Source organism: Tachypleus tridentatus, chromosome 11 (genome assembly GCF_004210375.1).
Source record: "Tachypleus tridentatus isolate NWPU-2018 chromosome 11, ASM421037v1, whole genome shotgun sequence".
NCBI lineage: Eukaryota > Metazoa > Arthropoda > Merostomata > Xiphosura > Limulidae > Tachypleus > Tachypleus tridentatus.
This window is the reverse complement of record NC_134835.1, coordinates 71,055,736-71,082,950: the sequence shown is the minus strand read 5'-3', so window position 1 is coordinate 71,082,950 and position 27,215 is coordinate 71,055,736. Positions and strand designations below refer to the sequence as shown.

The 27,215-nt window shown below is 32.7% G+C and overlaps 1 protein-coding gene across 2 annotated transcripts in view; it reads left to right on the top strand.

The window, feature by feature from the left end:
• Positions 1–1,741: 1,741 nt before the first annotated feature.
• Positions 1,742–27,215, top strand: part of LOC143232418 (neuroligin-4, X-linked-like) — a 135,413-nt gene continuing 109,939 nt past the window's right edge. For both annotated transcript variants that reach the window (XM_076467864.1, XM_076467865.1), the window contains exon 1: positions 1,742–2,787. In XM_076467864.1, coding sequence (XP_076323979.1) covers positions 2,361–2,787 — 427 coding nt within the window. In that variant the 5' untranslated portion in view covers positions 1,742–2,360. The remainder of the gene's footprint in view (positions 2,788–27,215) is intronic.

Genomic DNA, 27,215 nt, shown 5'->3' with positions numbered 1-27,215 from the left:
GATGGATTTTTATAATATATGCACATATTTTATGAACATAAAAAGAACTTATTTAGTTTCATCACCTACATATAATATTTTAAGAGTCTTTCAATGAACATGCATGATAACATACTAATTTTACAGTTTTAGGATATTTTCCAAGACTTTCACTTTCCTTACTTTTATTTATTGATATTTTAATATACTCAATTCTTTTGAGATTATATCGTCAATAATACCAAAAAAATTAAATGTTTGAAATATTCATATTCTGCTAGAATTAAAATTTTAAAATGTTCGTTATTGCCCGTATATTAATCTGGATTTGTTGCCTCTATATTTCTTTTTTTTTGAGCCATAACAATTAAATTATACATTCTAGGAGAAGCATTCCTTCATATCATTTCCATGAACTTATTTCGTATTACTAATACTTAAAATGATAATTCTTTTTTAACATTATGTAAATTGACGACTCTTCACATTTATGAATATTTCCCTGATAATTTTACCGAATTTTCCTTTTTTCATTTATTTCATGTTTTCTTTTTACGTCATTAGTACTGACATAGGAAAGAATTAATTAAACCTCCAGTAAGCTTTGCACTTCAATCGTTTTTGGCCCGGCATGACCAGAATGTTAAGACACACTAGTCGTAATCCAAGATCGAGGGTTCGAATTCCCGTCACACCAAACAGCCTTTCAGCCGTGAGATCGTTATAATGTGACGGTTAATCCCACTATTCGTTGGTAAAAGAGCAGCCCAAGAGTTGGCGGTGGGTGGTGATGACTAGCTGCCTTGCCTCTAGTCTTACCCTACTAAATTAGGGATGGCTAGCGCAGATAGCCCTCGTGTATCTTTGCGCGAAATTCAAAACAACTCAACCCCACTTTGAAAACAAACAAACAATCGTTTGTAAATTCATGTATAAAAAGAAGCAATCTTCCTCTCAGTAATTCAAAAACACTTCACACAATCATAATTTTAATACTGAATCTATCTATGGAGTTTTGAGTCTCTTTTACTTCACCATATAGTAATCCAAATTTATCTGTTTGAACAACATCTTTGTCCAAGTAAAGCTGATTTTTTCTCGTACATTCATAAATATTGTCGGTGTTCATAACGCCTTTGTGACACTTAAAGTGTTTAAATACAACTTAGAAACAATAACAGTTTGAATATCTCCCTTATTTATGTCTAGCACTCTTTATTTATAATGGGGAAAAATAGTGAGCTAGAAACGCAAGCATGATTTTTAATAAACATACGAATGTAATAGTACTCTTATCCTATTTTAATGATATACATATTAATGTAGGAGAAACTAAATGTAAACATCTAAATACATAAGTGTAATCTTTAAGAACTTTATAATTTATTACCCTTATACTACAAGCTTTTCGAAAATATTTGCAGTGTTGCTTCTCAGAATCGATAGAGCTGAGCATATACTGGGTACAATATTAAAAGAAACGATATGTGTCGAAACAGATAATTTAAAAGTTGTTGTTTTTCAACTCTGTAGATTTTGTTTCCAAAGCCACAGCGTTAAATAAATATGTCGGCGTAGAATGTAATAAACTATTCAACGTTTCCCTAGTTCTACTAGAAACTTGAATAGTTTTTATGAATACCGGAATTGTGACTTTCCCCTGTGTTTTCAATGGTGAACTCCTGCATCCTACGCGCACTCTCAGTAAGGATCCAACGACTGCTGATAATCTGCACTCACAGCATCACTAGACGTCTCGTGACAGAAGCTTGGCGAGTGGTCATATAGTTTAATATTGGCTTAATACTCCTTTGGTTGGTTAAACAAAATACTGGTACCTCTCGTGAATCACTTGGGATAAGTTACGTTGGGAGAGTTTGTTCGAAATAATATGGATTCTTTTGGGCGTCCAACTTAAACTCTTACATTCGATATTTTACCAATAAATTGAATACTTGATTATTAAGAAACTTGGGTATCAGTTGTTTTTTATTGTAATGTGTTGTTATTGGACCTGTAAGGTATCTTGTTAACATTATCAAGAGTTGAAAGTTAAGGAAAACTCTGAATTTTGATTGACCTGCTCAAGGCTGTAAATGGCCTTGCAAGAAGTGTTCTACGGTGATAATACGATAAACAAGAGATCCCAAGAAATATCTGTTCCTCGGAAAGGCAATCAAACGATGCGTTCTCGTGTAAATAGCTTCTCCCTCAAGTTGATGTCCGCCGGGATGGTCTACAGCACCTAGTTAAGTCTACTTCGGCTTGTCCAGCTACACGAGTCATCCACGAACATTAAGGCTGAGACCGGGAGATAAGACCAACACTCAGAAGTGTTTAGGAAGCTGCGACGACACAGTTCACCGATAAATCTGTACACCATGATGACCACGGATGTAATTGTCTTTTTACTCTTCTTGGCTATATTCCAACAGCTACAAGGTGAACCTTACCAGAACTACCCGCGAGTTGTACATACAAAATATGGCTCCATAAAGGGCATAATTCGAACCCTATCAAACCGTCGACTTCAGCCTGTGGATGTTTTTTTAGGGGTTCCTTTTGCTAGCCCACCAGTAGGATCCCTACGTTTCATGCCTCCAGTCACTCTTCCAAGATGGAAAGGTGTCAGGACAGCCGATAAACTTGCACCTGTCTGCCCGCAGAAGTTCCCGGATATTCAGAATGAAACCGAAGCTTTGAAAATAATGCCTGCTGGAAGACTAGCATATCTTCGCAGACTTCGCCCTTACCTACAAAACTTCAGCGAAGATTGCCTCTACTTGAATATTTATGCCCCTGCAAAAGGTAAAAAAAACAAAACAAATAAGTTGTTCCTAAAACAAAAATTTATAATAAGAATAACATTTAGCAATGCTTACGAAACACTAACAAATAATCGTAGTTAATTTTTGTAATTTAGCTCCTATAAAACAAATTGCGCTCTAAATTAAAATTTAAAATTTTTGACAGTACGCTTTTGAGTAAGATATGGAGACTCCTTGTTTTACTTTTCTATAATGATTGGGTTTAAAATCCTTCTGTTTAGTTACCATAACTCACTCTTCCTAGCTTTATATTGAATTCAACAAAGTAGATGTTACGTAATTCATTAACAGAGTACACATATCTTATATATCTATATAATTCATTAAAATAGTACACATATCTTATATATCTATGTAATTCATTAACAGAGTACACATATCTTATATATCTATATAATTCATTAACAAAGCACACATGTCTTATATGTCTATATGATTCATTAACAGAGTACGCACATCTTATATGTCTGTATAATTTATTAAAAAGTACACATATCTTATACGTCTGTGTAATTCATTAACAGATTGAACGTATCTTAATTGACTATATAATTCATTAACAGAATACACATTTTTGTCTACATAATTCATTAACAGAATACACATATATGTCTATATAATTCATTAACAGAATACACATTTTGTCTATATAATTCAATAACAGAATACACATATATGTCTATATAATTCATTAACAGAATACACATATATGTCTATATAATTCATTAACAAAGTACGCATATCTTATATGTCTATATTATTTTTTGTACATAAGCATTTTAAAATAGACATGCGCTAACAACATAACGACTTTGATTTTGTTTCTATGACTCTTGGTAACAACTTATATGGTTATTCTTTGAATAAATGAAACCTGTTTACACAGGCACACGGAGGAAACTCACTGGTAAAACAGAAAGTTTGTTTGATGTATTGTGGCGGAACAGTGAAATCTGTTCTTTTTATCTTTATATCATATGTACGTTTTAGTTGAATCTTATAACTATAGCTAAACAATATTCTTAATTAATAAACTATGTGAAATTATCCTATGACGTGATTTTAAAGTAATATCTAACATAAGTTTTGTTTGTTTGTTAAGAATTAAGCACAAAGCTACATAATGGGCTGTCGGTGCTCTGCCCACCACGGGTATCGTGAGCATCTAACATGAATTTAAATTTAAATATACTAACAATTTGATAACATCAATAAAATAGTTGGGTATTTAAAAAAAACGACCTTTCAACTTATTTCTATTTTTTATACTAAATATAAACCTTTAACTATTTATCTCAATAAAACATAGTAAAATGTTCATCCCAATACTTAAATAACAAAATGTTCACTTCAATACAAAAAATAACACTCTCGCCAAATACAAAAACGGTAAAACACTTTAACTTCAATATTAAAATCTTTCACCTCAATATTAAAACAGTAACAACTTTTACATCAATTCAAAAATAGTAAAACTTTCATCTCAATAAATTAGTGAAACGTTCGCTTCTATGCAAAGGTAATGAAATGATTCGAACTTGTCATGACTTTGGTTTTGAGTTTGTCTTTCTGACTATATATGTGACATTTTGGTATCAAACACTTTAATCTTCATAATAATCCAAATTTTGAATCAGATTTTACTTAACTGATTCAAAACATAAAATGTACCATTCCTATTATTCAAAAACTGAAAATTCATGATTACGAGAAACCCACTTGAAGTAAAAATGTATCTCGGGACTACTGGTATGAGTATTAACTCTTTTACTAATAAAGCAAAGAAAAACGTTTCGATCGTCTCAAGTCACATTCAGATTAACAAAAAGAGAGTTACAAACTCTTTGTCTGATACACAAAAACTTTAAAAAAACTGGATTCAAGCTACTTTTTTTAATGAGAGACAACATTTCTTATCTCTTGATACCAAAAACATTTATATGGTAAGTTCCACTCAACTTACTCTATTTGTATATTTTTAATTGGTACAAAATGTGTGTTTTTAGTAACGTAACTTAAAAAAATATATACGAATTTGAGTACTTTAAAAATACTGAAATGCATAAAACGTTAAAATTGTCATTGCTTAAACTTTAGCTGGAGATATGTGGTGGATAAATCCCCTCCAATGACGTCTTCCTATATCTACTGTTTAAACTTTTTTAATATAACTTTCTCAACGAAAATGAAGTTCTCTTTAGTGAAAACGTGAAGACCTATTTCTTTTGTATTGTTTACTTTATACATCTGAGGACGGAATTATTCATATCAATCCCTTTTACTTGATGCGCGTTATTTTTAAACTATCGTTAAAATTCGTAATTTTATGTAAACTTGGTTTAGAGAGAATAAAAAACGATTGTAGAAGGAGTCTTTAAGTTTTCAGAAGTCAAAAAACATTTCAAGGTAATTATATTAGAATACACCTGTTGAAGAAAGTACAATGTTTTTTGAAAAGTACGTCACATTTTAGAATGTTGGGTATTGAAAACAATTATATTAAAAAGAACATCACTGTATTAAGAAAACAGCACGTGATTTGTTGTGTTCTTGCTTTTATTACTCACGCAAACTATACTTTCGTGCTCCGAGCATGGCCTATAAGTATTTTAATGTGTCCACACCGTGATTCCAAATGTTTTTGAGTCTGGTCCCGTTGCACAAAAAAGTACTCCATTTTTGAGATTGTGGATAGATGTGAATATCAACTCCCGCCGTTCAGCCAAACAATCAAGTAAACCCATTCTTTACTGGAAGTATATTTTAAGCTAAATTAGTTTATCAGTTTGAGATCATAGTATCTTATTATTAGTCTGATTTTACATTATTTAATATATTTTAAGAAATGGATTAACAGAACATTTCTACCAAAATCTCGCAACATTTTTGGGAAACTGTAGAATGCTCTGTGTAAAATCTGTCGGAAACATTATCTATTCAGGCTAAAAATTACAATTTGATTATCTTTCATCATTCTTTGGTTTCTGACCTTTGCCATTTAAAAATAACATAAGAAATCTCGTTTTTATAAGACTAATTATTAGCCAGTTTTTCATATCGAACTCTTTGTTTTAAGTTTATAAATCTTAAATTTTGACATTAAAATTTATGGTCATATGTATATTAAGTATGCTATTCTTTTTGTCTTTTTAAAGTTAAGACGTTGCTTTTTGTGTAATCCTTACGTTTAAATGTCAGTTATTGTGGCACTCTTAAGTTTAACATGTTAATAATCCTAATTTTGAGGTAATATTTGTTAATTTGTAAATTCTATTTTTTAACCCTAATATTGAGCAATTACAAAGAAAAAAGAATATTGTCATAACTTAACTGGATGGGTGTTTATTAGAAGCCTTTATTGCTTCTTATACACTAATTTTATAACTTTGTACTAATGTTTATTTACTTATTTTGATTTCTTTGACAATAAAATATCTTAAAAAGAAAATAGTAGTTTGTAACAAAAATTATTCATACTCAATATAACATATCAATAATGATTTCTAATGTTTGTTTGTGTGTTTTTGTATTTTGTGCAAAACTACACAGGGCTATCTGTGCTACCCGTCCCTAATTTAGTAATGTAAAACTAGATAGTAAGCAGAAAGTAATCATTTCCTACTCCCACCTCTTCGGTTACTCTTTTACCAACGTATTAAACATCACTTTATAACGGGTGAAAGAGCGAGAAAATTTGGTAGAAGTGGAATCGAACGTGCAACCCTCAGATGAGGAGTCAAGCGCCCCTAACCACTTGGCCATGGTGGACCGACTTGATAAGCTTCAAGTTACAAATTTTTAAACCTTATAGGCTGTTGTTTTTTGAATTAAGCAGAAAGCTACACAATGGGCTATCTAGGCTCTGCCCAGCACGAGTATCGAAACCCTGATTTTAGCGTAGTAAGTCCGCAAACATACTGCTGAGCCACTGGGGGGCTAACCTTGTAGGATACAGTCATTTATATCAAAATATATAAAACAACAGCAAATTCAGAAGTTCCAAAGAAAATTTATAGTAAAAAACAAACCCAATTATTATTTTCTTATAAACTGTGTGTGTGTGTGTCTGTGTTTTGTTATAGCAAATTCATATCGGGCTATTTGTTATGCCCACCGAGGGCGACTCTTATAAACTAACTCACTGACTTTGGCTCACATATTTATTATTTTAAATGATCAGAGTGCTGACTACAGCGACATCTCACTCATGATATATTTAACTTAATTTCTTCTGTTTGTTGCGAGTATATAAACTTTTGGAAAACATGGCTAGTTTAGATAAAATTTTCTTAACTTTAATAACGTAATATGTAAAAGGAAGAGACTGTTAGTATTTGTGTTTAACTCTTATAAAAGAAAAAAAAATTGATAACTTTCGTGTTCATTCCCGGTTTTAGAAAAACGGTAATAAACATTCAACTCTGCTTTTAAAAGAAGAATATAATGATCGATGTGTTAACGTGCTGTTCTAAATTATAATTTTCTAAACTTAATCTATTATTCCCTCTGCATTCTAATGATTTCAAAGGCAGAATTTTGGACTGTTTTATATGATTAATTCAGCATGTTAAAATGTGTTTAATTGGTTTAATTAAATTTGCATCGTATTGTTACACTTTTCTTACTTAAAGTACAGAAAAACACAAAAGTATACGATAGCGTGCATCAACGAAAAGCAAAATATAAGGTGAGTGAATTATTTCAGTTCTATAGGTCCTCAGTCACGTAATATATTTCTGCTTCTGCGGAAAAAAACAATAAATGAATGTGGTGGATACGTCCCAATTCACTGTTTGCATGCTTGAACTTTTTGAAATATTGTTTATAGCATTTTGTTCAGTGTATTAAAGTGAAACAAATACAGGAAAAACATTTTCAATTTCTCAGTTTTGTTTTTACTTTCTAAAACTGCTTTCTAACTTAAGCTACTAATTTCGAAGCAAATCGGGTTTATTTGCTTAATTTTAATTGTAAAGATTTCATAAATTAGAGAGCACAAAAAGTCATTCTAGTGATAAGCAAATATTTGTATCTTTATTTATAAAAAAAAAGAGAAAATACTGAAATTGAGCATAAATCTTAACTGCCTACCACTGATATCAGAACCCGGTTTCTAGCGGTGGGAATCTGCAGACATGCTGGTGTGCCACTGAAGAACAAAACCACCACTTATCCAAATACAGGGAAATATATTCCAAATTTAGTTATTAACTAACTCTTAATTTTTATAAAAAATGTTTACAAAGACAAAAAATTCTTCAAATACAATAGAAGTTGTTGGTTTTCTTATGCTATAACATTAACGTACCCTACGATTACTTTAACCATTTACAACGTAACTAGAGTTATGTTATTAAAAAACTTTGGATCACAAGATTATTACAAATAAGGTTTAGTTTCGTTATTGTCTTGGATAAAAGAAAGTGTCCCCCGCTTACAGCAGGAAGTCTACGGATTTACATCGCTAAAATCAGGGGTTCGATTCCTCTCGGTGGACTAAGTAGATAGCCTAATGTGGCTTTATTATAATTAAACACAAGCATAAAAGAGAGTGTACTATACTACACACAAATGTTTATTAAAAACCGCTGTGTGGTTTTACATAAATATTATTTGTTAAGTCTGCTGTTTCTCCTTTTTGTTTGTTGTTGAATACCACTGAAGAGTTTTTACAAACAACAAGCATACGTTTAAAGTTGTAAGAATAAAACTTTACGTTTCTTTTAATTTTTTTGGGGGGATTAGGATATTTAGTTGTTATTGTTTGAAAACCTGCTTTTGATGTTTATGTTTCAAAGTGAACTCATATTAAAAGGTTGGTTGTATGTGGAAATTCTAACAAGATCAAAATCCAAATGTTATATTTTAGAACATATTTAAAGGATATATGTTTAAAACTTTTGCAAACTACTATAACTTCCCTAGAAAATATTTTGCAGTCTTTCTGGAGTTTGTTCGTCTTTTTCCACACACAGTCATCAATTCTTTTAGATTTTCCAATTGCCAGCTGAGTGATTTATTCCTACTACATGAACAAATGGTGAACATTTTCATTGAAACTATTTCGTTAAGAGAAAGAATCACGAGACCGTTTAATTGCACATTCATGTGAGATTTATGAAGAAAACCCTATTTTAAATAGAGCAATGTAATTACAACAAAAAGCCATATTAAATGCGACATAATTTACAAACTGAGTAAATGGGCTGCCACATTTACTTAAACTGCTACACCTCTATTTCAAGCACAGTTGGTAAGGGTAATTTAACACATAATAGAAAGCTTATCTACATTCATTTTACAAGTTTTAAACAACCGCCTTGAACCTTTAATATTTTTAATATATGAATTTAGAAATATCCCTTCATAAATTCAAGCTTACTTTTTCATAAGTATCTAATAAAGACTGTTGTTTGTTTGTTTTCTTGAATTTCGCGAAAAGCCACACAAGGGCTATCTGCGTTAGCCGTCCCTAATTTAGCAGAGTAGTTTTATAGGGAAGGCAACTAGTCATCATCACTCACCGCCAACTCTTGGACTACTCTTTTACCCACGATTAGTGGAATTGACCGTTGCATTATAACGCCCTCACAGCTGAAGCGGCGAGTACTTTGTGTAACGGGGATTCGAACACGCGACCCTCAGCGTATGAGACCAGGGCCTTAACCACCTGGCCATGCCGGGCTTCCTTTATTAGCTACTGAATTCCATATACATTAAGTGAAGGTTGTATAAAAATAAATAAACAGTGAATTCCTGTAAAAGTGAATTCTATCATATACCAGCTTTGTCATCTGAAGATATGTTTATTATATGTCTGCTCGTTGGTTACATTTTATATTTAACATTCCTGTAACATTTATCTATAATGAACGACTGCTTTATCTACTTCTTCTGGACTTCTCCTATTTCCGCATCTTTATACCACTGTTTCCTTGTTCTAAGCAAATAGTTTTTCATCAGTCGTTGTTACAAAAACGTTTTCAAACATTCTTCTAAATATTTTTGTTAAATATACTTTTAAATTAATATTTGTGAAACGCTTGTTTGTTTGAAGTTAAGCACAAAGCTACACAGTAAGCTATCTGTGCTCTGACAGCCATGGGTACCGAAACACGGTTTCTAGCATTGTAAGTCCGCAGACATTCCGCTGTGTTACCGGGGGTTTGTGAAATGCAAGTAATAGAAATCACGTCTTTTTTTTTTTCCTGATTACACTAAGTTTATCAGTATGTGTTCAAACATGTTACACTGATTACACTGAGTTTATCAGTATGTGTTCAAACATGTTACACTGATTACACTGAGTTTACCAGTATGTGTTCAAACATGTTACACTGATTACACTAAGTTTATCAGTATGTGTTCAAACATGTTACACTGATTACACTGAGTTTACCAGTATGTGTTCAAACATGTTACACTGATTACACTGAGTTTATTAGTATGTGTTCAAACATGTTACACTGAATACACTAAGTTTATCAGTATGTGTTCAAACATGTTACACTGATTACACTGAGTTTATTAGTATGTGTTCAAACATGTTACACTGATTACACTGAGTTTACCAGTATGTGTTCAAACATGTTACACTGATTACACTAAGTTTATCAGTATGTGTTCAAACATGTTACACTGATTACACTGAGTTTATTAGTATGTGTTCAAACATGTTACACTTATTACACTGAGTTTATCAGTATGTGTTCAAACATGTTACACTGATTACACTGAGTTTACCAGTATGTGTTCAAACATGTTACACTGATTACACTGAGTTTATTAGTATGTGTTCAAACATGTTACACTGATTACACTAAGTTTATCAGTATGTGTTCAAACATGTTACACTGATTACACTGAGTTTATTAGTATGTGTTCAAACATGTTACACTTATTACACTGAGTTTATTGGTATGCATTCAAACAATTACACTGATGGCATCAATGAAAACGAACATTAAAAAGATATAACAAAATCTGTAGTTACTGCAGTCATGCCTGTTTTAGCTGTTCAAATTATTAGCTGGAAACGTATAACGTGTAAATATCGCTTGTTTTAAACACGCAATTTATTCAATGTAAACTTTCCAAGTAAATGAAATTCAATATCTATAAAGTGTATCTTAACAGTTCTAACAGTTTACCTCAAAAGCTTTGCATTTATTTAAACAAACTGAACAGATATCATAAATTACCTTATAACTATAAGATTCCAAAGAAACTAAGCTAAAGCACTGTGGGCAAGTCTAGTTCCTGAAAAGTAGCTTCTAATGGGACTGATGTTGTATAAACACTTGAGGAACACTATCTGACAGAAGTAGCTCTTTAGCTAGCCAGTTTTTATTTGATGATGTTATATGAAGGCTAACCAGAATATTGCGATACAAATGTAAATTAAATATGAGTAAAGAGGATCACACTATTGCGTCGACTTTTGTGAAAAGTATACACCTAAGTAGATTCATAATGAAGAAAACCTGCAAGGTTTCCCGTATTAAGCACTGGGATCTGCGAGTTTTCTTATACTATGCAATTACTTCACAAGAGATGATCGATGCTTGTAATTAAGGTGTGCACTGTGTAAGTCGGCCAGTTTTATGCCATGTCATGTCTGATAGTAGGTGGCAGCACAGTAGGGCAACATCACAATTCTTTGTCGTCAATACTCTCCACCAAAAGATCCGTAACCAAACACTGATATACTCTCGTCGAGCCTGTTGGTTTCTACAGGATTATGTTCGTCGAGATTTCCCATTTTTACAGACTTGTGGTTATTTGAAACCACATTTGCAGTAATAATCTTTTCCACCTCCTAGTTTTCTGCTTTGACATACGCACAGTAAATCCCATCTTACTGGTCCTGAGGTATGCAAGTGTGAAACACTGCGCTCCAATCTGCCGAAGGGTCAACTCATAGATCCTACGCTCCATGTAAACATTTCTGCACTGTAATATTTATATAATGTTAAACGGCATTGAAATACACTTCTTTAATGGGATTAAAGTGAAAAATGATAAAGAAATGCTATTTTAGCTAAGCTAACTTTGGAATTAGCTAACTGCATGTTGATATTCTTGGATCATAGATGTTTATTCATTATTTCACGGTTTACCTTACTTTGGCTTTGATGCGCTGTAGTACTGTAGTATATTAGCACTTACTTTACCTAACCTATATATTATTTTCAAAAATTAGCAGTAAAAACAGCCAACCATATTATAATCAGTTGGTTTCAAAAGAAGTAAAGTAGTAAAACCAACAGTATAGCAGTATTAAATTTTAGAAGGTAATGGTATATCTAGGGAATAACACTTCCTAATTCTTTAGTCTGAGCTAATTACAGCAATAGTCACATCTATCGTTCAAGTTAGAATAAACTTGGAATAAAAGCCACAAAAGAACAAAGTTGTCTTGATTTCGTTACATTACACTAAATATTAAAATACTTAGGACACACACTGAGTAGTCAATATATTACAAGCTCTCCTCTTTACTTTATACGTTGAGATCGATAAGCATGTACGCTTCAAGTTCTTTGAGAATATCAACCAGTATTTCCTTCCATTGTTGCCTCACAACGTCCCGGATTTAAGTTGTCATAGATTAATTGGTTTCTCTTTTGTAAAATTGCTTTTTGAACTAATGCCTTGTAGTACCACTTTTTCAGCTAGTGCCGCGAATTTTCAGTTGAGTGAACATTGAAACTTTGTATTGGTTGGCCGTTTCGTAATTTTTATATCACCGGCTATTTCATTCTTTATTAGCTATACGTTATTCAGTAGGTCAATAAGTTTAGGACCATTTTCCTGCTGAAATTCAAAGTCAAGACCAATTAAACACCACAACCTAGTTATTGAATGGCAACCTTGAATGTTGAGGTAGTGCCCGTTTTTCACAACATCACCTTCATTAGAATATACATACAATCATGCTACGTTCTTTGGCTTTTCTTGTTCAAATTTCTATTTGCGTTTCTCTACACATTTTCTAAAAGTTTAGTCCAAATCGCATAACGTTTCATTCATTTTCCGATTTTAATAATCCTCTGGAAAGCTTTAATAGTCTGTCGTATTCACATATAATACATTAAGGTGTTCGGTTGCAAAAAAACTGTTTCCAACTTTACGTAGAACTTGTATTTCTGCATCCTTTCACCCAGCATGGTGATCATGTTCCACACGTGGCACCTTCCGCCTGGTTGATTCTTCTCTCCTCTTTTTATTAGCTTTTAAACTCTCTATCACAGTGAAACGATATAATGTTCTTCGAACCTCACCGTTAAAAACTAGCTTTTAAGCAATATACATAACGTTATGTTTTACACTGTTGTTGTTTTTATTTTAATCATATTAAAATTCCCAAAGTTTTTGATAATGCTGATACGTGACTAGTACATACACTACAAATATTTTAACAGAAACAAAGGTTTAGATGGGAATAGTTAAAACATTGTGAAAAATAGATGTATCATTATGAAAGCATCTATCAACGAATTTCATGATATAAATCTATATAACTATGATAGTACTGTCTGTTGTATGTCCATATAACTACTTCTCAGGGTGCAGATGGATCTTCGTCAAAACGGAGATACATGCAAACTTGCGGCTTCGTATTTTGTGTTTTACAGGTTTTATAGGCGTTTTTTACAATTTTTACAATTACGTATAAAGGAAGTAGCTTTTTCATATCCTAAGATAACCTTTGATTAATCATTAATTTACGTAACTTCCTTCCATAGGGACGACTAATTCAACTAATAGTTAATATATAAAAGTACTAATAATGTTTTTGAAGCAACTGTAAAATAATATTTGGTTATATTCCAGAAGAACAGTGGAAGAAAGATGTCATTGATATTTGGAAAACAATAGTTTTTACTCTTGGAGATTTTTACAGCAAAGATATACTTTCTTCTTGTTTTATTGAGATTTATGACCGTCGTAGTCAGATAAATACAATATTGTAGATGTCCACTGGCACTCTACTGGTTACATGTAAAAGTTGCACGTGACAGACAAATTTATTTTCTTTGTCTTAAATTACCTTTCTTTAGCACACAAAATACAGGAGATATATAGATGCCAAATAACTGAAACCATATATACACTATAAGCTACGTGCCGGCATTATAAAATACAAAATAAAACATATATGTATATAATGTATATATATATATTGCGTTTAACTTCCATTATACCCAATGGGAGTAAAAGTATTCAGTATTTTTATAATCAAATAACTGTTTCTTTTTTTGCACATTTCACACACGTTTACAGTTGAATTATTGCAATATTCACAGTAAATGCAACATAGTTATTTTATGACATAGGCTCCGACTTCTACGTTTTGTTATGTATGGAGTCTTAACGGTAAGATAGAGGCTTTTAAAACTAAAACTAGGTGTTTGATCCTTGTAATTGGTAACTTCCCTACTGCTTATACGAAAACAAATATATTTTTATTCTAGATGACACTTCACGTTTTTTGTTCTTTTGACCAATAGTATTCGTGAAAATACTAGTAGAAATAGAAAGTGACCTAATTTAATTACTTGCAGTCTATAGCTACTGGCGTGTTCTCACACATTGTATTGTTTCAATGAGATCGAAAAATATCTACAGAGAACATTAAGCTTTTCAAGAACAAGAACGTTCTAGATTTCAAATATCATTCAACTGCTACCATCGGAAGGTTCAAGTCATTTATGTTTTAATTTGTTTGTTTGTTTTATGTATAATGCTATAAAATAGGCAATCGATGCCTTGTCTACCTCAAGTATCGGCAAGCCATTTCTAGTATTACAAGCCAACAGATTTACCGCTGAGCAACAGGAGAGTTTGTTTTAATATGCCTTTTAGGTAATTGCAGAAAACCAAAGAACAACTGTTATATTATAGGTTTACCTGTTATGCTAAAGGTACACAGCATATTGGTGTCTCCAAAACTATTCTACATATATAATTGAATGTTTAGATTAAATAACTAACGGGTGGTATGAAGAATAAATGGAGGATGAATCCTATTTTGTTGTTAGTGAAGTTATATCTTCTCTCATCCAGAAAGAGAAAATAGCCCAAACTAACATTTTATACCTTTATCAGTATTCACTAACTGAACATAAACAACAGAGTTGCAGGTTAATTGCTTCGTTTTTGTACTCTATAATGTGGAATATCTGTTCTTGGGACAGGTAAATTTTAAAGTACCAGAAAGGTAATCAACCTAATGCGTTTTCAGTATGTTAAGTAACTACATAATAATCTACGGTAATTTATCGGCCAGTCCTTCCTTACGTACGTGGTTTATACATTACAAATACCCTTTTAAAAGACTTTAGAAAATGTCAATTGATTAAGCTACTAGAAGTTATTAATTCTAGCTTATTTATGCTTCAAAAACAATACACTATCCAAATCATTGAATATCTTTATATACTATGGTGTTTTAAACACTTTTCCTAATATCATAAGATTTTTATCTCAAAAGAAAATCCAAATACTAATTATATGTGGTAGAAGAGTAAACTGTGTCCTCAAGTTAATATGCTTATATATGTACAAATAGGTGGTATGTGTGTTTTCTTATAGCAAAGCCACATTGGGCTATCTACTGACCCCACCGAGGGAAATCGACCCCTGATTTTAGTATTGTAAATCCGTAGACATACCGCTGTACTAGTGGGAAGAAGGGGGGGGACGAAATAGGTGGTAATTACGTCTCCAATTATCTATCCTGAACACCTAACTAAGACGTTAAATAGATAGGTGTGAACAGATTGTTAGAGTTTGCAGATAGGTGTGAACAAATTGTTAGAGTTTGCGATCTCTAGCTATTTTCTTTGCTTCTGTAAAATATATTTCTTTTTAAATACAGATTTTACGAGTTCATAAACATGGGGACAAGGCAGAGTCAAATTGCTACTACTTTCAGATTATGGTGATGTCACACGTTTTGCATGAACTCTGCGAATCTCTAAGTACACTATTTATCTGCATAATTGTGTATTTCTTAGAAGTGGAATATATCCTTAACATCAGCAAGCATATGGTTGTATTAATCAGCTTACAAAACTCTCTTATGTATTACTGTATCACCTGTTTAATCATATTATCCTAATATTACCACACATCTTCAATAGAAACAAATATTCTAAAAATGATTTACTTTAAACAATAATGTATGAAGGACTCAATAAACACCTTCTTTAATTGTCATAAGGAGTGTTGAAAACTTATAATAGATTGCTTTGATAATTAAGTTTGTTCTGCGAAGCTGGATTATATTGTGTCTACAGCAATATATGCAGCAATATGAAAAGAAGCTCATACCTCATTATAACGTTAAAATATAAAGAACTTATTAATTGAATACAAGTTTAACTATAGTATGTTATTAAGTACATATGATAACACTGTTTGTCTAGAATTTTAAAATGCATGTATTATTTTAATTTTCGGTATTACAGTAATGTAAATGAATCCGTTGTTTATTAGCTCAATAGCAGAATGGTTAATATGTCCGTTATAAGAAGCCATATAGCTACAGAGGGAATTCTTCTATAGAATGTAAGTAACACAAATTAATAACACATGCTTGTCATTTAAAAACATATTTTGAACATAACATGATATTTCAATGGTTATCCTCCCATAATTCAATCGACTTCAAATCGTCGCATTTCTCAAAGGAACATGCGAACATTGTAAAAAAAAAATGTATTCCTCAAGTTGATGCTAATAAATATGTTTGAAAAAGCTAAGTAGTTTTTAATTAGAAGAAAACAAAGATTGAGCTGTCGGATGCATACAACGTAGCGTTCCATAGATTCTAACATTGTACTGTTAACTTCAGTAGGTTTCAGACTGGAGCTTTGAACTGTCTAAAAAGAAGATGTTAAAGACTTTCTTACCTTTTACATGGAGCTTATAGCGTTGTAAGTGGACATATAGCTTATAGCGTTGTAAGTGGACATATAGCTTCTTATTTACATCTTTTCTTCATGTCAGTAATTTCCTATTGGATAAGGGAAAAACGTGCTTTATGCATGCCGTTTTAAGAAGTCGTGTAATTAAATCTAACAAATTAGTGTTTGAGATCATGAAAAACAACTAAAGATATTTAATTCAATGAATTTTTCAGAGGCGTGGTACAAAGTTACATTATATTCTACAGTGTTTATAAAAAATATTACAAACTCAAATAACCTTTTTTATCTTGTTGCAGCTTATACTTCATCAGTTACGAAACAGTTTCTTAAAACTAAAACCAAATCTATACTATTGCTTATTTTAAGGGTAACATGAATCTGTCTCAGTTCGGACTCTAAGGATGAGAGAACCTTTTTAGAGTACAGAAAATTTCATATTTTATAAGCAGATTTAGAATTTTCTGAGAGTATATCTCCACGTTGAATCCGTTCATCCATAACGATACAGAGAGGTGCCACTTAAGCCTGAAGATGATGGGTAAATGACCTAGACATCTTGGCAACCTTTATTCAGCACAACTAGCGCTTCACAAAGTGCTCGATCAATGTGTTCAATAGCTTGGTTTGTCAGTGCTCTCCAGGACCATGATTGGTATACAAAACGTCTCAAGTTTTCAATGTAGTCACTGATGCAGACACAGATGACGCCTTGCAAGGAATTAAAGGAACAATCACAGTGCTCACAAATGTGCATTTTTCCCCAGTTATCCCATCTTTTTTATTACGCTCCGAAAGACCTCAATCCACACAAATCTTTATGGGGACGTTATTAATTTTGGTTTAATTTGTATAGTCCTGTGTGGTGTTAAAGTTCATACATTAAGATTTCAATTTATTGCTTGTAAATAAAATTGATAAATTGGACATAAATAAACGAATAAAACTTATAAAGATATGACTTAAAGCTGCTATGATTTTACGTGATATGAGACAACACTTATTGAAGTTATCATTACATACGGTTGTAGGGCGACACTCTTCTATAACATTATATGAGCAACACTTCTAGAAGGATGTAAAATATGGGAAGTAACATACTTCTGGAATGTTAATATTATCACAGGGTATGAAGGAGATACGCTCTTTCAGTTTTATGAGATTATATATGATGAAAGGCGATACGTTTCTGGAGTATCATGATTATAAATGATGAGAAAGCGACACGTTATGGTAAAGATAAAGTAAGTTTCTAAAGTATTATAATGAAGTGTGATAAATAGAAAATTTTCCGTTATCAGTAAACAACAATGAACGCTTTAAGATATAAAATGAACTGAAATAAGTAAAATGCATGGTTAGAGGATACTGTGCACAAAGTTTTATAGTGGCTAATATTTGGTATTTCCAGATTTTGTCTTTTATCTTTTAGGAACAATTAGACATGTCGGCTGTTTTTTTACTAGAGGCATTTGCCGGAAACTTTGAATTTTTTTAAACTGAAGAATGTATGAATAAATGAAAAATATTATAACGTTTTTAAAAAAAGTTGACTTGCTACATGCCCGATCTGAATAAACTGTCTGTTCTTTTGTAATGGGTGTGGCCTAGTGGTTAGCATGCCAAACTCTGAATCTGAGGGTTCATGGCTCACGTCCCGTTTCTGCAAAAATATTGCATTTTACATTTCAAAGTCGCGGGTGTGTTATAAGTGTAATGGTTAAAACTAACTATTTGATTAGAGTAGCCCAAGTGTTTATGATGGACACTGTTAACTATCTGCCTTCCTTCTCGTTTATCAGTTCAAAATTAGAAATGACAAGCGCCAGTAGCCTTTGTAGCTTTGCGCAAATATCTGAAAAAAAATAAACATCTCAAGTGATCCATTTAACTTGTATCTTATAAGTTATACAAATCGATCTGTTTGAGTTTTATCAACATAAAATTATACTAATTAGGGTGTTCCATTCCCATAATCTTACCTGTGTCTTGTTATATTTCTACAATAGAACATACATTGATTAACGTTAGTTTTTTAAAGGTTCGACAAATAATCACTTGTTCAATATCAACTGTACTGCGATGCCATCATAATAGTATTTCTTTTCCAATCGGTAACCCTCATCGTTGACTAGATGTTCAGCATTGGTTTCTCCCGCATAACAACTTAAAAAAGGGGATGGTATATTATTTCCAGACTTTTTAGTTGAGCTGTTTTTGGCAACAGTTGACGACTATATAATAATGAGGTTAGATAGTCTTAGTTTACTACCATAAATATTGAAGATCCAGTAAAAAGTTATTAAATATTTTCAACTAAATTATTACGTATTCCACATATACTTCACACAAAAAAATAAAAGCACCTAAAAAAAGCCACTAACAGCGCTTTCCTGTAATGGCGTATGTTAATATATTCTTTTCCTGAACTTGTTGTAAATATTATATTTTTTAGCAATAGTTAGATAAAGTCCTTAATTAGCCAGACCACTAACACCACGTCAATCTCCTTACCATATTGCAATGAAACAGCTTTAAAACGTAATATAAGACTTTTTACTAACTAGGCCATCAACATCACATTGTTACCATACCCATATTATAATCTATTTTTAAAGTGACATAAGAATTTTCTCTAAGCGAACTTCTTCACTCACTGTCCATATTATAATACCTTAGTTTTTAATATATCATAATGATCTTTATTAGTCGGATTAACAACACTACGTTATTCCGCCGGCAGTATTCTAATGTAATAATTTTCAGAATGACCTAAAGTTATTCACCTCGCAGATAACTGGCACTTTTAATGCTAATGATATTTTCTATTGTCTGTTTTTAATAGATAGGTATCTGATATTTCTTGCTTGTTTTATGTTTATAGCTAATGAACTGTATTATATTGCATGTTGAATTAAGTATCAGGTGACGATTCCAGTGTCATATTGAAAATTCTGAACCCTTATGAGGATACTTTCATGATTGCTTTTGTCGTCTTACAAGTGCAAAGAGGTTTATATTCTTCCAGTATAGTTGTATTACAATTGATCTAAAGATCTTCTTTTGCGAGCTTGTTGGCTTTCTGGTTTAGCTTTACCTCTGCATGACCTGGCAGATTCATCACGGTAGTCGTTGTTTTCATATAACTACTTTACACTTTACCATACACCTAAAGATCGACCATTCTGAATTTTACTCAGTACTGCCTGTTGGTCAGCCACTTCATTATCAATCCAGAGGAAAGCCTGCTTTTGGTCTTCCAACACCATTTTATGCTATTCGTGGAAATCTTGAATGCTCCACCAACGGAAAGTTATTTCTCCACGAGATGGTGAGTAAGCAAACAGCAATCTAACTATCTATGATGGCCCAGCATAGCAAGATGGCTAGAGTGCTCGCCACACAATTTTAGGGCCGCGGGTTCGAATTACCGTCATACCAAACATGCTCGCTCTTTCAGTAGTGGGGGCGTTATAATGTGACAACCAATTCCATTATTCGTTGGTAAAATAGTAGCGCAAGAGCTGGTGATGGATGGTAATGACTCGCTACCTTCATTCCAGTCTTAATCTGCTAAATTAGGGACAGATAGCGCAGATAGCCCTTGTGTGCCTTTGCACAAAATTTAAAACAAACAAACTATCTACTGGGTAGGGATTATTTTTGGGTTATAATAACAGGTGAAGGTTCACCATAGTATTTCAAAAGGAACTGACAGTTTTCTCCTGCTCCATCATCTGTCAAGTCTTTACATATTTCTCTCTATACTAATTTCCACGCATCCCATTCACACGAAATTTCTTTCCACCTAGAAAAGTCTGAAATATACTGATGATGGCTCATTTCAATCGTGGCTGTATTGCACCAGTCTATTAATGACTGTCTTTTGAGACGCCTGCTGTTCTTTGTTTGTTTTTGAAAAGTTGTTGAGGAGCTAAGATGTCCAAACTGAAAAGTGCAGTCTTTCAAACGTGGAATGCATAATCTTTAAATTACAAGGCCCTATAAATCTATCATTATTATGTATGATAAAGGATAACACCCTTGTTGAAGTTATGATAATGTATGGTGGTAGAAAGACGCTCTTATAGAATATTATATGAGCAACGCATCTAGAAGGTCATGAATGTAAACAATACAAAATAATAACACATTTAAAAACAACTCAGTGCTGTTTTGTTGGTTCTTTCCAATGCATTTCGCGATCACTCTTAAAAAGGTGTTCTGTGTTTTTTAATCTTGTTTAGGTGCTTGGTACTTACACTAATTACTGAAAGTGCATAATCCAGAAAGGAATGGTTAGGACTTTGGGAGTGCATAAGTAGGTAACATTATTGAGTTTTACTTCCTACTTTAACTTTCAGTGTATTGACACCTGTAGTAGCTCTAATTATAATGATGCTAATGTTGCTGTTGAAGCTTAGTTGTTTGTTAAAGATTATCATCAGGTACTGCAGCGTTTCATCCAGTAAGATGGCAGTACCTACAAAGGATAGTGATGGATTGTCCTCATCAACAATATACTGTTGAGTATGCAGAGCACATCTTAGTTTTAAGATGTTTTAAAACAGCACTTAGTTTTAAATTAAACTAGGTGTGCTAGGTCCATAATATAGATATCGAAGAAAACTAGTAAGAGTGAAATCCTTAAAACAAATCTGACTGTCAGTTTTCGTGCTTCATGGTGCATTTTCTGATAGTTTGTACAGTTACTACCTAAGTCTCTTATAAAGTCTCTTATAGGTGACTTTCAAATAAACAGATACTGTTAAGGTTTTCTCGTCAGCTTCAAAGAGCTCTCATGTACAAGTTGTGGCTTCATCAACACTGAGTTAAGTTTCTGTCCCATTAATATTCCGACACTAACTTCAACAGGTTGGCTTCAATGAACATATTAAAGGTGGATATTATTACACCATCCGAACCTGGAAATTCATCTTCAGATATATTTATGGATTAGTGTGTCTTGTGCAACCTAATATAGCTCCCATATTCACATGTAATTCTACTACGCATGTACATTTGTGCAGAAACAAATCGAAACTTCATTTCACATCGTAAGACTAGAGAAGGTCCTTTTCTTGGTTGTTTGCCCTTCACTTTGGACATTCTTTTCTTACTTTAATATGTATTTTCAAAATATCATAATAATGGTAGTTCAATAATAAAAAAACTTCCTCATCTAAGAACACAGATACGTACAAGGCACAACTCTCAGTTACTGATCAATAACTTATATTAATAAACTGGTTTATCATAGTATCTTTCAACCATTAGACAAGCTACAAATTCAGGTTTTTTATTTCTTAAGTAACGTAAGAAGTAATTTTTGAATGATCTTAAAATTTAAATACATGATCATATATGGCAATTCATGTCATGTATTTTCTCCTTTTTTATCAGTTTGTCCATACATTCTCTTATATTAACTAGAAGTGCTTAGCGTTTCTCTAGTGGTTATTTCTTAAAGAATAAGTGCATCTCTTCATTCTTACCTTGTAAAAGAAGCTCTCCATATCGATCAGCTCATATCATCAACGTCGCATGAGAAAGTTTACCACGGTATTTCTCGATCTCTGTTCATAGACTAAGGCTTGCTCTTCCAGCTGCTTCGATTTAACTTCGTTGGAACATCGCCATTACGACATCCTAGTAAGATTAACTGATGACTCTGGACTTAGTTGGAACACTTAAGTCCTTTGTCATTCTTTCTCTCGCTGTTAATTAACTGAACGAAGAAGCAGGATTATGGAGAATGAGTAAGTAAGTTTACAGCCAAGTAAGTAAAACCCATGAATATGATTTACTTAAATACGGCTGCCTATATATCTATATACAGATAGATAGGTAGAGAAAAGTGACCATACATCAACTCGGGTTGTGTGGTTGTTGAACAAAGTTCTATATCTTCTCTGGAAATAAATTTCAGGTTTTGCTCAATAAATATTATAGAAGTATTCGAGATTTTGATGATACATTCTATGTATTTATATGGAAATATTCCCCTGTATAAGAGGTTATTAGGCACACTTATGTATCACAGTTATTTTCAACACCCTTTAATTTAATAATCCGATACCATTAAACTACTCTTAATGTCATTTAATTATAATCGAAAGTTAAAATTTAAAGTTGATAATTCGAACTAAACAATGCAAAGAATGATGTCATCATCATAACTACAAGATTCATACAATAGAATACAGAGTCCACGCATAATAGTATTAAGACATGTATTTCATAGTGTGTTAAAATATTTCATAACGTTCTGTGATCATTTTAGAAGAACAGTTCTAAAATGTTAGGTAATAGAAACATTATACTTCCAAAACAGTGTTGTTATTTGTGTATTCGACATAATTCCCACCAACACTGTTTTAACATTCTGTTATTTTTTATTACAGAGACTAGTGTGCATAATTTAAGTTCTACAGCTTCATATGATCGTAATCCTAGTCAATTTCAATCTCGTCATTTGATGACGTAATTTACAAAAGACACCATCCATTTTCAAAAAGTGAATGTCTTTTACGGTTAACGATTATTGAAATCTAAGTTTCCTAAAGAAAAAAACGAATTTCTTCAATCAAGTGACAGCAGCAGCCGTTTCACGGTCCAATCATTGACATTATCAAACATATAAAAAACATCAAGAACTGCCGAAAATAATCCATCAAATGTAGAACTTGAGATCACAAATTACATGTGTCTGCATATATTAAATCTTATATATTTTGAAATTTCACTTTCTTCTCTGTTATGCTGAAAGCACATTTGACAACTAGTTTTTTTTTATATTTTTTCCATAAAATTCTTATAACTCAAATCTAGCATTATTATTAGGCATCTCTGATGTCTGAAGAAATAAACTCGCTGAACAAAGTACTTCAAATGTACTTTAATTCATGAGAAATGTGTGATTCCCCAAGGGCTAATACGTTAACCAAAGCTTAAACCCTCGGAAATAAATTGATACAAAATAGGCTGGTAAGTGAGCTTAGATGAATGCTTACGGTGGTAATGGGATAGTTTTAGTAAAGCCTAAACACTTCTAGGATTTCTAGAACGACAAAAGATGTTTTGTAGAATGAATTGGTGACTATGTGCGAGATAAAAGCTTTTGCAAACGGATATCTCAACAAGTAATTCTAAAGCGCTGGTATAAAGAACGTCAGTTTTGGAATTGCTGGAAGTGATACTGATGAAAATCGTAGATTCTACCCGATCGATGTTTAGACAGAAATAAAGGGAATCCTAGACCACTCTATATTATTCTCCTTAAATCCAACTCTAAGAACCTTACCTTCATAAAATAGATAACTCTAGAAACTTGTTAATTATGATAACCTGGCCGTATCGAAAACACACTTATTTACGTCACATCTCATACCCACTGTTGTATATAGGAGTTTAGTGTTAAGGTTTTGAGTTATTTCAAGTTTAAACCTTGTCTAACGTATAATAGCTCAGCAATAAGTCCGATAGCTTATAACGCTAAAAGTAAGGTTTAAGTGCATGAGGTGGGCTGAGCACACGTAGCCCATTGTTTACCTTTGTACTTAACAGCAAAGAAAAAAAATCTAATAAATTTGTTGTTTCACATTTTTTCTGAGTAAATGGTGTTAAATATAATGTTACTAATTAACATATTTCAGACTAACCGAGGAATGTTTTTGTTGTTATTGTTTTTTAATTTCTCGCCAAGTTACACGAAGACTGTTTGCGTCAACCGTCCCTAATTTAGCAGTGTAAGAGTAGAAGAATGGCAGTTAGTCATCACTATCCACCGCCAACTCTTAGGTAACACTTTTGTTACCAATGAATAATGGAAGTGACCGTAACTTTGTAACGCTCCTACAGCTGAAAGGACGGGCATGTTTGGTGTCACTGGGATTCGAACCCGCGGCCCTCAGATTACGAGTCGATGCCTTAACCACCTGGCCATGTCGGGCCCCGTGGTGTGAGTGCATGATGCTTGTGAAATTTAACAACAGAATCAACACCAAATTATTATTTATATTTTATATTATACAACTGCCGTTTGTAAAAAAAGTAAGCTTGTTAATTTCAATAAAATCTGATAATTATTTTGAATAATACGAACTCCATTTTTCCTGGAATATGAGTTGATGTTGTCATCTTCTTATTAAAATGCAGGATTGCTTAACAAAAGACAATATCTGGACACGTCCAGGAAAATATCATGTTTATTGATACTTGTAAAGGCTAGAGCCGAGATCATTACAAGAGCTATAATGCTCTCAGTACTTTCTGAGTTGCAGCTGGAGAGAGGAAAACGTTCCCACACTACTGTACAAGATATTTGATCGTTGTCAGCATTACGATAAAGAGACTTGTAAAAACACTGATACATAGAGAACATGACATTAAATTAATGTAGTTAATATTAATTTTTTTCAGCTACAAAGAACAACAGTTCAAATGCTTAATTTACAGTCATTCAATCATAAATTATGGTAGTTATTTGAATTATGTATAAATTTTTTCTTTCTGATATTTTTGAACGGTTAGGAAAGCAAGTATTATCTTCCTTGTCTGATATACTGTCAAGGAAAGTGTTAAGTGTTAATTAGTGGGACTCAGGAATGAAGTTTAATTTTAGTGTGGAAGGTAACTTTCAGGTAAAATAAACAGTAAAATTTTGTAATTTAACCTTAAAATAAAAAATTGAGTGTTTTTAAACGGTTAGTACTAATAAAATAAATTCATTATTTATACGTTGTTATCTAACGCCTTGCTGGTTTCTGCACACGTCTTTTTCAGATTTATTGTGGTTTATGCATTTTCTAAAATAGTCGCTATGAAATGATCTTGGCTAATGACGTTTCATGGTTTAATAGAGAACTCAGAGCTCTGGCAGAGTTCTGTTTCACTTAGATGTGGGAGGGGCCGGTGTGGCTAGGTGGCTAGAGCGCTCGACTTGTAATTTGAGGGTTGTGAATTCGAATCCTGTGATACCAAACATGTTCGCCCTTCTCGCCGTGGGATATTTGTAATATGACGGTCAATCCAACTACTTGTTTGTAAAAGAGTAACCCAAAAGTTGGTGGTAGGTAGCGATGACTAGTTACCTCCCCTCTAGTTTTACGTTTTTAAATTAGGGACGGTTAGCGCAGATAGCATTTGTGTAGCTTTGCGCAAAATTCAAGAAAAGATAAACAAAGCGACACTGTTGATTTTTATGTTATGATATCTAGGAAAATAATTAGACCCTAAAACTGTTAGTAAAATCATAAGATATATTTTTCTTTACAATACGCTTACATACATAAATGTGTATGTGTGTATATATCTAGTATATTTTCAAAGTTAAATGGCACTCTTTTTTTCTACCACTACAAAATATTTCAACATTATCTTTTTATGCTGCTTTTTGTTTGTTTTGAATTTCCCGCAAGGCTACCCGAGGGCTATCTGTGCTATCCGTCCTAATTTAGCAATGTAAGACTAGAGGGAAGGCAACTAGCCATCACAACCCACCGCAAACTCTTGCGCTACTACTCCTTTACCAACGAATAGTGGGATTGACCGTCACATTATAACGCTCTCACGGTTGAAAGGGCGAGCATGTTTTGTGTGATGGGGATTCGAACCAGCGACCCTCGGATTACAAGTCGAGTGCCTTAACCACCTGGTCATGCCGGACCTGCTGCTTTTTTCTTTTATATACATCGACAAGAATATAAAACATATTTTCTGAAGAAAGATGTGAATTAAGTAAAACGTTAAGCACTTCTAACAATCATAAATTCTAGGCCTTGTGATAGGATATTTTAAAACTCTGTAGTAATGTTCTTGCTTAGATTGCCACAGCTGTGCTTATGAATAAAGTCTGAGCGTAAGTAAACTGAAAAGTGCTATCGAAATTACATGTTATATTAATACTCACGTAAGTGTATAAGATTTGCATAAAAGCTTCGTAAAATGTTTTATGTGTTTAATATATTTGTTTCAAATAATGTATTTAAATAAAACAAATCTAGACTTATTAAAAAAACATCATATTTTGTAATGAGAACGTCCTAGGCTTACAATTAAAACTGTATACAAGTCTAAATATAAATAAATTCAAGTTTCGTTTGAAAGCTTTAGCAATGTTGTTACTGATTTAAATAACATATGCGAATAGTTAAGTATGTTATATTGAAATAATATGTAAATCCCATCACGTCGCCACCTCTGCTCATGTTCTATCTGAGGACCATAAAACTTTGTGATAGCAATGCAGAATAGGTTCTATTTCGAAAGGTTCTATCGTAAGACTGTCATGTCCAAAGTGCACTACTTTTCCTTGTCTGATATCCATAACTCATCTAAAGTACGAAGACAACGCCCGTTCCAGCATTCCGATCGCGCATAAGACCGAAGGCACTGCACTCGGCACTTTAACTGATATTATTTCATATGGACTAGAATGAATATTCGTTTCCGTTCTCCAGCTGCCTGGAATATA